Genomic DNA, 12,567 nt, shown 5'->3' on the forward strand with positions numbered 1-12,567 from the left:
AAATAACAAAATATAGCTCAAAGGTGTACGTGACAATTAGTAATAAACATATATTTTTTTTCTCATGATAATTCTAAGAAAACATATTATTTTGGCATGTCATATCTTAAATGGTCCATTGTGATATGTATTTAGTTACACCTAATATCATTTGATCTATAAATCTCTCTTTTACAAATTAGAGGTCGATCGTGAGATCGACTAACGAAAAACTAATTATTGTAGTTCTAATCTGAGTTACTGATGTAACTACAAAAAACAGATACGAATTTAGTTACGTCATTTTACATTCCATCGTAAAAACATTTCTGCTTATGAACAAAGCGTTAACTTTCTGTTATGTTTTCTTTGGTCAAGTTCAATTTTCCCCCTTCTAGAAACACCGAGACCTACCAATATTGTCAAAAAACTCTGGCCACAAATCAAATCACACAAGAGAAAGAAAAATCAACTATTTTTCTTACAAGTTCTAGAGAACTAATGGAATAATAGTAAATTCTTATTCCCAAGTCAACACCTCGGAGCCGAGCGATCGAAGCATCCGACGGCTACAAATACGCCTTTTGCTGTCGGTCCCAATAATCTAGTAAACCAGTTTGAAGTATACTGTTTAGAGTGTCAACAATCCCAATAAGAATGGCTAACTCTGCTTCTTCCATTTCCACCACCACTCAGCGGTTCCGCTGCTTCGACCCCACCAACTCTTACGCTGCGACGCCCGATCACCCCCGCCGCTTCAGCACCACCTCCAATTCAACTCCCAGGTACTACTACAACAACAACTCCAAGGGCACTATGGGAATTTCCGCCAACTCCGAGCCCAAGATCATCACCGGCGACACTGGCTACGTTCTCGAAGACGTCCCTCACTTGTCCGATTACATCCCCCATCTCCCTGTATGTTGTAGCAACTCTCTCTCTCTCTCTCTCTCTCTTTCTCTTTAATCTTCCTTTTCGCTTCTCAGCACGCTGATAGCTCACAATTACTTGCATGTCATCCATCTTCTTGTTGTTGATGTTTTTGCATTTGGTGTTTGTGGTGGATGAAAGGCCGCGTTTTGAGATGATCGAATCGGAGAATATAGCTGCGATTTTTCAAATGTATCTGATTGCATGTAATTTAGTTTCTTAACTTCTTCTTTTTTTTTTTTGACAAAAAAAAACAAAACCGGTTATTTTTTTTGTTTTGGACAAAAGTTTCTGTAACTTTCTAGCTCCACTGAAGCAGAGTCCATTTGTTGGTTTTATTTTATTTTATTGTATTATATTATTATTAAATTTCGCAATCAGTCAGTTTATTTAGTTATTATAACTGGTTTGATGAGCTTTGCCTAAAGAGAAGTCATTGTGATTTACTTAATAATTAATTAATTTTTTGGTTAAAAAATGGAAGTTTTATTAGGTTGACTTGAATAAATTCTTTAAACAGTTCCTCTTAATTTTATTAGGTACAATGATTTTCAGGACCATATTATTTAATAGCATTCTGAGGGGTATAGGAGTAAAGGGAATGAGATATCTGACGCACATTTTTTTTACTTTTTTGATGATATCTTGCAGACATATCCCAATCCATTACAGGACAATCCTTCCTATTCAGTTGTTAAGTAAGTTTCACTCTTCCCTTGCTTCACAGCAAATCTAGTGTTTCGACTCATTTAATTGTGATTGATAATTTATGGTATTGATCTTATGTTCACCAGGCAGTATTTCGTTAATGTCGATGATAGTGTTGCCCAGACGGTGAGTAGTCTGTGTTTGCTCTATTAATTTTCAAACATTTCTCATGCAAATTCCTTGTGATGTGAAAAAAAAAAAAAAAAAAATTGCATAATATCAGGAGTTAGGACTTAATGTTTCTGCACCACTTTCTAATTCTATAATGTTTTTCTTTGTATAGATAGTAGTCCAGAAAGATAGTCCAAGAGGCACACATTTTCGTCGTGCTGGACCGCGTCAGAAGGTTTGCATTCGGGATTTTGTGCTCTATTTCTTCTTTTTGTATTTATGTATTCCTGATGGATGACATGTAAGTTGAATTCTTGTCAGGTCTATTTTGAACCAGATGATGTTCGTGCTTGTATTGTGACATGTGGTGGTTTATGTCCAGGCTTAAATACAGTAATTAGAGAAATAGTATGTGGGTTGTACCACATGTATGGTGTCCACCGAATTCTTGGAATAGAGGTCAGTAATTGCATCTTTTTTATGTGCATTCAAAGACATTCTAATGCACCATTTTGATACTGCAAACTAAGAGACTTTATAATGCTAAGGGCACATGCACAAGAAAATGCTTCATTAATCCTCGTTCTCATACTATTTTTCTATGATGAAAAAAAAAAATAGAGGTTCTTACAGTTGGGTCATTTTGGTTTTGTTTGTTGCCCACCAGAGTTTTGATGTTGGGCCTTTTTATGAATGATAAAAGATGATAATTGGTAGAAGAATATCAGGAACTCATAATGAGATTTATTTTCTATGCATAGGGAGGATACAGAGGATTTTATGCCAGAAATACAATTCCCTTAACACCAAAGGTTGTGAATGACATCCATAAACGTGGTGGCACCATCCTTGGGACATCACGAGGTGGCCATGATACCTCAAAGATTGTGGACAGCATTCAGGACAGAGGAATTAATCAGGTAAGTATCATCTGGATTGTTTATGTTGATAGATTTCTGTGTATGCTGTTGCTTCTCCTTTATGAACTTTGCATGCAGACTATAGCTTGTCTGCTTATGCACCTCAGGTTTACATACTCGGGGGAGATGGTACACAGAAAGGAGCTTCCGTAATATTTGAGGTAATGCAGTTTAATGTGGCTAGGTGGCACCTCGAGCACCACTGATCAACAGTGCTAGCCAGGCACAAGTAGTTTCAATAATTCAATATTGTCAGCAATATTTGGCCACAATATATGGAAGTCATCAAGTATGTGATATCAGGACAATTTACACTTATGTACATACCACTGTCCAATGCAGGAATGCAGGAGGCGTGGCCTGAAAGTTGCAGTGGCAGGAATTCCAAAAACCATTGATAATGACATTCCGGTACTTATGAGACCAGGCTTAATTAATTTGATGCATTTGATTTAAAACTAGCATTCTCTCCTGGACACAGTCTTCATTTAATCTATGCTTACTCTTTTATTCAGGTTATAGACAAGTCCTTTGGTTTTGACACTGCTGTTGAGGAGGCTCAACGAGCCATTAATGCAGCTCATGTTGAAGCAGAAAGCATTGAGAATGGTATTGGCGTTGTCAAGTTAATGGGTCGCTACAGTGGTAAAATTTTATTTCTCTATAAAATCTTTCATTTTATCCAATTTAAGAGTATTTGACAGAACATAAACTGAAAAGGGGATCACAAGGTATGTTTAGGGGTATGCCTCCTGTTGTTGTCTTATCTCTCCCTTTTGGTTTGATTTTATCCTGAACGAGTTCATGTTGTTGCTAATGCTATGCATCTGTCCTCTACATTTCAACTAGACATTAAAAGATACATCTAATGTTTCCATCCAAGGATGAGACTAGTGTCTAGTGTTGGGTAGTATAAGCAGTCACTGTCTTTCTGTGGGCGGTGGCGATTGTGTGTCTAACACACCTGTTATACTCTTTATTTCATCAAACTTTCTTATTTTCTTTATTGTTATTCCATAATCCCATGTGATAATTAAATCTGTGGGTGGAAAGGTAACGCTTGGTTTGTTGAAAAATCCGCTTGGTTTGTTGAAAAATCATTGAATGTTACATGAATTTGTGAAGTTTGAATTTTAAATTTTTCTAATTTCTGCTTGATGCAATATTTCCATTTCTTTTCTATGGAAAGGTAATATACTTGGTCCTTATCAATATATAAAAATTTTCATGCATCCGTGCTAGATATAATCGTCCTTGGTCATTCTAAGGTGTTGGTAAGATCTGATTAGTTATCCCATAGTCATTTATAACTATGCACAAGAGTATGTGGTGTCAAAAAGGTCTACTTAATTTCCTGCAGTTACCTTTTTGGCTTTGGTCTTCTTGGTATTGACAACTAATTCTAAATCTTTCTGCTAATTAAAAAAAAATAAAAATAAAAAGACAAGCACACTCTGATAAGCTGATATTTTATAAGCAATGGTTTCAGGGAGGCCTGATTTTGTGAAGCCACCATCCATTACTATTGTCTAGCAAACAATGGAATTTGTAGTCTAGTTATGTAGTCCTTGTTATCTGATATCATCTTGTCATACAGGATTTATAGCTATGTATGCTACTCTTGCCAGCCGAGATGTGGATTGTTGCCTGATTCCAGAGTCGCCTTTCTATCTGGAAGGAGCAGGTGGACTGTTTGAATACATTGAAAAAAGACTTAAAGAGAATGGCCACATGGTTATAGTAATAGCTGAAGGCGCAGGACAAGAGCTTCTAGCTGAAAGCATGCTTGCCATGAATCATCAGGACGCTTCTGGAAATAAGCTTCTTCAAGATTCTGGTCTGTGGTTATCACAGAAGATTAAGGTTCAGTTGTCACTTGCCAGTCCATTTTCAATTACCTATTGCTTAGAAGTCCTATTTTCTTAGTGAGCAATAAGTAGTATTAATACCACCATGGTGCTTTTAGATTTTGGTTGCATCCTCTGAAGTGGGATTTCAAAATTTCAAGGTCAATGTACTGTATTTTTTTTAGGATGTGAACTTATAGGTGGTATTTGGTTATTTTCATCGGTATTTATCTGTTATTACCCGTTGGGTTTGAGTGACTTGATCATTGATATCACAGTTTCTTACTATATTCACTGGTTTTAATTATGTTCTTGCAGGACCACTTCTCAAAACTGAACAAGATGTCTATAAATCTCAAATATATAGGTTAGTTCTACTGAAGCATTACCTTGGTACTGTTTTATTCTTTGTATGCTTGTCCTACAGCCTTAAAAGACTATATAACCAATGATTGTTCTGCATCCTTGGCAGATCCTACTTACATGATCCGTGCTATTCCAAGCAATGCATCTGATAATGTATACTGCACCCTCCTTGCTCATAGTGTGGTTCATGGTGCAATGGCAGGATACACCGGCTTCACCGTCGGCTCTGTTAATGGAAGGCATGCTTATATTCCTTTCCATGTAAGTTGTAGGTTATTCTTCATTTAATTAGTAGCAATTGTCAGTCAATTAAGGAAGCATACATCTCAAAAGTGGGGGGGGGGGGGGGAGGTTAGTCCAGGTGAGGCAGGCCTTTAACATCTGGCTTTTCCATTTTAAGGTTAACAAGACTAGTTCACTAATGCGACGTACAGGATATATGAGGCAACATCTGCAGAAAATTGATAAGAGCACATGCTATAGTTTAGTTGGTTGTATGTCTGTGGATTGTTATTCTTGTGTTTGGATTGTTTGCTGCTGACGTGATTATACTTGCATCTGCAGCGGGTGACGGAGAGACAGAACAAGGTTGTGATTACTGACAGAATGTGGGCACGGCTATTATCATCAACTAATCAGCCAAGTTTCTTGGATCCGAAGGAAGTAGCTAAAAATAAAGGGGAAGAAACAGAAATCCACCTGGCCAATGGGGAAAACCATTTGGAGGAAACTGCTTCGGCTACGCCAAAGGAGTAGGAAATGAGACCAACAAGCAACTTATTCTGGAAATTGAAGATCATTGCGTCCCTTGGTGGTACCCTTTTCATTTTCTCTCTCCTCTCCAGCTGCCTGTTCAATATCATCTCTTACAAAAGCACCACTCAAGTGGTGTTTCAGGTTTCATTGGGAATAGACCATTTTATAAATATATGAGGTTATGCAAGTATGTGTGATACACAAGTATCATGTACATTAATGAAACGAGGGAGTAAGTATTAGAGTTTGTTGTAGCAGAAATACATGGCATAATTCTTATTTTCAAGACGGTCGGTAAATATTTGAACTGAACTACCACATCAATTTTTTATTTTATTTTTTTATGTTAATTTATAGATTTTATTTTAGGAGGTCATTATGGCTAAATTAATAATATAATCAATGCATTTGCTATTTTGTCAAGGGGAACTCAAAGGTTTCCTAGGCCTAAGATAAACCCCTTCAGTGCATGTGAAATGCTCCAACTGTGCATTGCAGCACAGTGCCTAGCCATTTTGACAGCTTCGGGGTTCGAACCTAGGTTGGAGAGCACACTCAACTAGGCAAAAACCACTAGGCCATTTGCTGGAACTTGATCCAACTAGTTTATGTCTCCTGCCAAAAATGCCCCAGATTACATCCATGATTATAAGTAATGGAAGAGAAGAAGTCTCCTGCCAAAAATGCCCCAGATTACATCCATGATTATAAGTAATGGAAGAGAAGAAATACCTTGAAAAGGTGCTTTGACCTTGTCTTCCAAGGCACATTGACACCTTCCATATGGAAGATCAACCTCATCAGCTTGCAAATTGAACTCCACGAGCAATTCATGGTCCTTGATTTCCTCTACAATATGCAAATAATTTTTGTATTTTTTGAAAGTATTTTTGTACTTCATATTTTTCAAGAGGACTCGATACATTTTTCATATTTTAAACCTAGAAGGGTTATACATGTATCGGACCCCTTTTTCACACATTGAATAAAAATAATATAAATTAGTGTTTTAGAATCTAAAAATGTACATACCGCCAAGCATAAACAACAACCTCGTAGGTGGGCCCCACAACATGGCTAGCCCCGCCTATGGCATGCATCTGGTAGACCGACACCCGAGTTACGTTGCCATGGTGGAGGTCAGCCGGTATCTAGCTGGGAGGCCACTCTCCCATGCTCTCCAAAAGGCTTCAAGGGAAGCAAATATGTGTATTATGTCCCACATCGGAAATGTAAACTAGAAGCAGACTTCCTTTAGCTATAAAGGGAAGTCCTCTTCTTAGAGGAGGATGGGATCCATGATCCCCACACTTGTATCACTACTAAGGTCACTTGGCCTCACTCATAGTAGAACTTCTAAGTGGACGTAGCCTTGCCTCAAGGGCAAGGTGAACCACTATACATGCTTGTGTCATTTCTCTCTCCCTCTCTACCTTGTCTCATACTTAGTTCTCGTTCCGTATTCTCACACAGAAACAAAAAATTAATTAATTTCAAATGTTTTGCCGTATTTTTCAACTAACTATTTCAGTTGTCCAAATAATAATACATCCTGTAATATATACGTTATGTATTTTACTAACCGAGTTAAAGCTCCCGTATAAGTCCCAATCAATAGTTTCTAGTCACTAAAGTTGTTGCAACACTGCTGGCAACAAATTCCCTCTAAGATTTTGTATCATTTTGCTCTCCTTTTGTAATTTTTTTAGGGAAAAGATGACAAGCTATATTAATGAAACTGAAAGAGTACATAGAGCGATGCAAAAGCATAGACAATAAACAATGAAGCAAAGCGAGATGCACATATGCATCGAAAATTAAAGAGTAACCGGAACATGACTAAATGCCAAAAGACATCGAACTGCACTGCATATGTCAATTGAGCAGTGTAAATGTAGAACTAACCGCAACCAGGATCGTAACCGTAATTAGGGAGATATACCCCAATAAAATTTTCAATACCACAGCAAGGTGAGGCCCTCAAGAGAACAAAGGCGACCAGGGTGTCAAAAACTTACACATTTGCAATCAATCTCTCAAGAACAAGAACCGTGAATCCAAGTCTCCAATCCAAATTAGGACTAGAGCCCAGATTAGTCAGCAACAACCTCCTGGGTCCCTTTTTAGTTAAAACCCAAACACCTAATAACGTGATTAAATTTGGACAATATCAGTACAACAGTGGTCCACTACTTTTTTTTTTTTTTTGAAATGGGATTTGGAACCCAGCCTAACTGGGAGGCTCAGCCCCACGCCCGACTATATTATTATTAATAGGATAAGAATCATCATACAGCGAGGGGGACATATTACCTACACCTCGAGTACCAGTACAAAGATCCTCATAGAGTGCATCCTGGATAATCACAGGTGACTCATCTAGCCAATAAGCATCTAGGTAACCAACACTAGCAAGATGTGTCAATCTATGGGCCACATCATTTGCTTCACGATAAATAGAACACAGAGTGACAGAAGGAATGGCACGTATATATGCTTTGCAATCCGCAACAATACAACCAACCTCCGACAAGTCCTCCAAATCTCCGACAAGTCCACTACCTTTTTAACAATAGATTATTTTTATATTGTTTTAGTTACAAAAAGTTGAATATACTGAGATGTCTCAAGCGTTGTAGATTTACTTACATTTGAGACACAAACCATCCATGCTTCCTGATAGGAATGAGGATATGCCTCGCGCTGACATATGGGAAATATGACCGAACAAGTGCATGAAGGACATTTTATCTTTGATTCCCACAACCAACTGTCAAACCAAGAGCTATGAAAACACATGGAACACGGAGCAACGTGATGCAATTTTTTGATCTGATGTAATTTTGATTGGGATTCCCACAAAGTAAAGTATGCAAGACACAGCAAGAATCAAGCACAAAATCTTCAGTACCAAATACAGTGGTTGCCAATGAAGAACCAAATACTAGCCATAATAGAAACTACCATTGTAGTTTTGTCTTTTGAAGTTGATACGTTTGTCTGTTCACAGCAATGTGAGGCCAAGGGCACAGTGAACAAATTCTGTGTGATGCAGCAAAAATTGAGGCAGCCACTCACCAATTGCCATAAGATTATCAAGTACATTTGACTTGCATTTTGCACCACTTCCATAACAATACAATGGAGACACAAAACTACCTACAATTTATGCACAAAAAGAAGCGTGTGCCCCGTATCAGTGATCTAAACACAATGTTGATGACCTCTTTCAGATTCTTGCAGCCTATAATTTTGATATCCTTGAAACCTAGAGTTCTCCTTAGAGATTTTTCAGCTGACTTTGGTACAATGCACGTCTTGTAAGTTGTAACCCAGTTTTGCCACTGTATTTATCCTTTTATCCATTCCAGAAACCTAACATAACAAGGTAATAATAGTCAATATCTATTCCCGAAAGAATAGGAAACTTTATCCTTTTGTCTGAGAAACTCTAAAAATTGTCAGTTTATAAATGTATGCAAATGCAACACAGAGATAAGTGACATTCAATGTTGTTCAGAGGTGTAATACATGAAATATAACTTCACTTGGCTCTACTAATTTATAAGGACCATTTTTTTATTAAAATGAAGTGAGGATGGTACAAGTCCCATCCACATTGGGCTGTTAAAAGTTAAAAAGATCTAAGTTTGGATGGTTGGGCAAGCACAAAAACTCCGATGCCCCCTCTGAGAGTGAGACATTGTATTAAGCCAATCCGATCAGTAATTAGTGATCATAAGTGCCAATAATATTCAAATCCAATAATTCCTCTCATAACTCAACTGAAAAATATTATTCACTATTCAGAATCCAGTGGTAAAATCTATTGTTCTTGGAGGGTATCTTAAATGCAGTTACAGACTTGCTTTCAGAAAATATATAAACAATGCTGACATAAGAGTAAAATGCTGAACTTTAACATCTGAAATAACAATAGGCTTACCAGGCGAAGTTCACTAGAGTCCAATTTCACCAATGAATGCAGTGGTATTGGAAATAGGGGACTCCAATAAACTGAAGAAAACAAGGACAAGCAACTCATGTGGTAAATATATATATATTAAAACCCTTGAAAAAATTTATTCTAGGTGGTGCCTATAATATAAAGCAAACAAAATTGCAGTCTCTTGGTCTGAATGTCTGATTTAAACACATAGTAAAACACCGATCTAGGAAAAGAAGCTCATGTAGAAAATGCTAATGCCATATTGGTTAGAGTAAAAATACATGCCTGCTGCAAATTGCTGCGGCTATTGCAAGATCACTGGCAGTTTCTTTCAGCGTCACCCCGCTAACAACATTTAAGAAGATGGCCTAATATGATTGAAACAATTTGATTAAAGAAAAATGAAGTGAACAGAAAACTAATCTACAACAAAAGGAAAACATAATTATAAGCTTCTACTGACATTGTCTTTGAGCTTTAGACCAGCTTGCTTTGCAAGTACCTAAAATATGAGACATTATAATGAAACTGGCCTTTAATCACAATGACTCTAAGTTTGAATGCACAAAGTATGATGCCAATGATTCATATTTTGTTCAACAGCACAGAAGGTCACTCTATATGACACAAAACGTACATATGAATCCACAACATATACCAAACTAATATTTACTCACTGCAATAATGATGGAAGCTCTATTAGCTTGAATTCCATTAACAACAGGTAAAACTGCTAGACCTGATACACATAATGCCTACATAAAAATTTGAAGAAAAAAGATTAGTCAGATGACAAATGATTTATTTGAAAAGGAAATTACGAGCCATATAAATGAACAGGAAATATGATCCTAGTTACTAGGTGCTAAAGAAATAGGTTAGAAAAGAAGTTCCAAAAAATGGTTCCCACCCAAAACTGAATTAGAGTATAGTAAAATGCTAACCCATCTCACTGCTCCTAAGGATTATTTGGGAACAGTCTCGACTGAGCAGACTAGTTGGCTAAATCTGAAACAATAGTGGCACTAGAAGAATGTTGACAGTATATAATCAGAAATGGGGCATTCTAAGCCTTGCATCTCACTATTAGATTATTGAGGCACTCCAGGAGTCCAGGCATTGCCATTTGACAAAAGGTTGGATGCTTTGAGTTCAGTACAAATAAAGAAAAGACAATTTATCCCAAGTGTCAGGCTATTAGCCGGTTGTGCTCCACATCATCCAATATGATCCATGTATTTCCTCAAGCTGACCACACGAGGCGCATGTTAAGAAATATAAAATGACTTATTGCTGATTCAAGCCTTGCCTCTCCATGGAAATATTAGTGGCAAACCACTTAAAAATAAGAAAGGGTACTGTACAGTTCAAAAAGTATCCAAGGAACAGAAAACAATTTTTTTTTCTTTTGAAACCGTAGAAAATAAAAAGCTAACGACACCACAACAAAAAAAAAGAAGTAATAACTCAAGATTGGCGAAAAAAAGATAAAAGGAAAATAAATGAATGGATAAAGAAAGCTACAGCTGCACTACCATTATACCTCATCAGTGGATCCAAAACGATTTTTCACAGTCGAAGTAAACGATAAGATGAGTGCTTCTCCCCCTGAGTAGTGATATATCAGTGATTTAAAGATTTACAATGGATAAGTGACTCAAAATGTTACCAACAGTCGAGTAAAGTCAATGTAACAAGGTACCAACTTCTATGTATAGCACAACATCAACAATATGCTCCAAAAGACGAGGTCCAGCAATCTCTCCAGATTTGGTTACATGCCCAATCTGAGATATACAAACGGAAAAGAGCAAGGAAAAAAGACCGTGAATTAGTTACTACCCAGTGACAATATTCCATAAACTACAATAAATATAGAGAAGGGATTAAGGAATCCATAATCTTTTACAGACACTCATAGAACTTAGAATATGGAAGTCCCTGGTATTCTCATCGACCTTTTTTCCTTAAAATGATAAAATAATCAGTTTTTGTTGACCTAATCTGATTATGAAATCTGCCTTTACCTAGCATATGAAAGAATGAAAAAGTGCTTGTTTTCCTTTTGGGGGGAATAAGAAGCATCCGTGTTATAATGAAAGCAAATACATGAATAATCAGAGTTTCAATAGTGTTAGCTCACCAAGAAAACAGGGATGTTAGTCCTCTTCGCAAAACGCAGCAAGGCTGATGTGCATTCCTTCACCTGCCACAGAATAGAATTGCCAGAGCTCAGTACTTTCAGTCCTGAAGCCATTGTATGGTATTATAATGTGAGGTTAGTGTTTTTGATAATCTCAACCTAGTTGGTTTAGAGTTTGAAAATTAGACAACTACATAAAGGTGTCTCACAGTCAAGAACCTAGTAGTCAAAAGTGTGGGTGGTCAGATGCAATGCAAACATTGTCAAAAGGAAACAAGTTTTTAAGTATAAATTGATTGAAACAAGTTTCAAAGTACACAATTTTGATTCTCCCGAAAGGTGTTATAGCCAAAGCAGCCAAATAGGTCAGACATCTAGAATTTGATCATATGCTTGGTATGTTACAAGTAAAAACTCCAACCAGAAGTCCAGAACAATGCCTCCAGGACTTCCAGCCACTCCTTTTAAATGAACTGTTTGAATGGAATCAGCAATTAGAGCCTGAGGAGCCAGAGACCAACTTTCCTCGAATACATCCTGAGGAAAAGCAAGAAAATCAGTCGTTCAGCTTTATTCAAAATATTCCAGATTAGGACAAATAACATGTGTTGCTGCTCAGTGATGATACAATAGGCATGGAATGTGGATGTGCGCTTATGTTTGAAATACATATAATAGAATTACTGTAATAAAGTCATGAAAAACTGGAAGGTGTAGCACCACTGTAATAACCTCATCTTCCACTTACTAAGTATTGAATTTTCTGGTTTTATCACAAATTTATAGTGGCAATTACTTTGTTTAAAAAAATTGAGGCGTGCTCTTCGTGTTTCAAGCATTAAGAGAGGTAGTGCGACA

General features: G+C 37.0%; 1 protein-coding gene and 1 pseudogene across 1 annotated transcript; one reads left to right on the forward strand and one right to left on the reverse strand.

The window, feature by feature from the left end:
- The first annotated feature begins 464 nt into the window (after positions 1-464).
- LOC133725313 (ATP-dependent 6-phosphofructokinase 6-like) lies at positions 465-5,929 on the forward strand. The gene is made up of 13 exons (XM_062152519.1): positions 465-897; positions 1,561-1,607; positions 1,704-1,743; positions 1,901-1,963; positions 2,050-2,187; positions 2,490-2,648; positions 2,756-2,809; positions 2,991-3,059; positions 3,164-3,293; positions 4,246-4,511; positions 4,814-4,862; positions 4,968-5,122; positions 5,426-5,929. Exons 1-13 carry the CDS (start codon positions 637-639, stop codon positions 5,615-5,617), a joined length of 1,623 nt encoding a protein of 540 aa, XP_062008503.1. The 5' UTR covers positions 465-636; the 3' UTR covers positions 5,618-5,929.
- A 289-nt stretch (positions 5,930-6,218) lies between these two features.
- The window catches only part of LOC133730071 (uncharacterized), a 10,793-nt pseudogene continuing 4,444 nt past the window's right edge, over positions 6,219-12,567 (reverse strand).

This window comes from Rosa rugosa, chromosome 1 (assembly GCF_958449725.1).
Source record: "Rosa rugosa chromosome 1, drRosRugo1.1, whole genome shotgun sequence".
NCBI lineage: Eukaryota > Viridiplantae > Streptophyta > Magnoliopsida > Rosales > Rosaceae > Rosa > Rosa rugosa.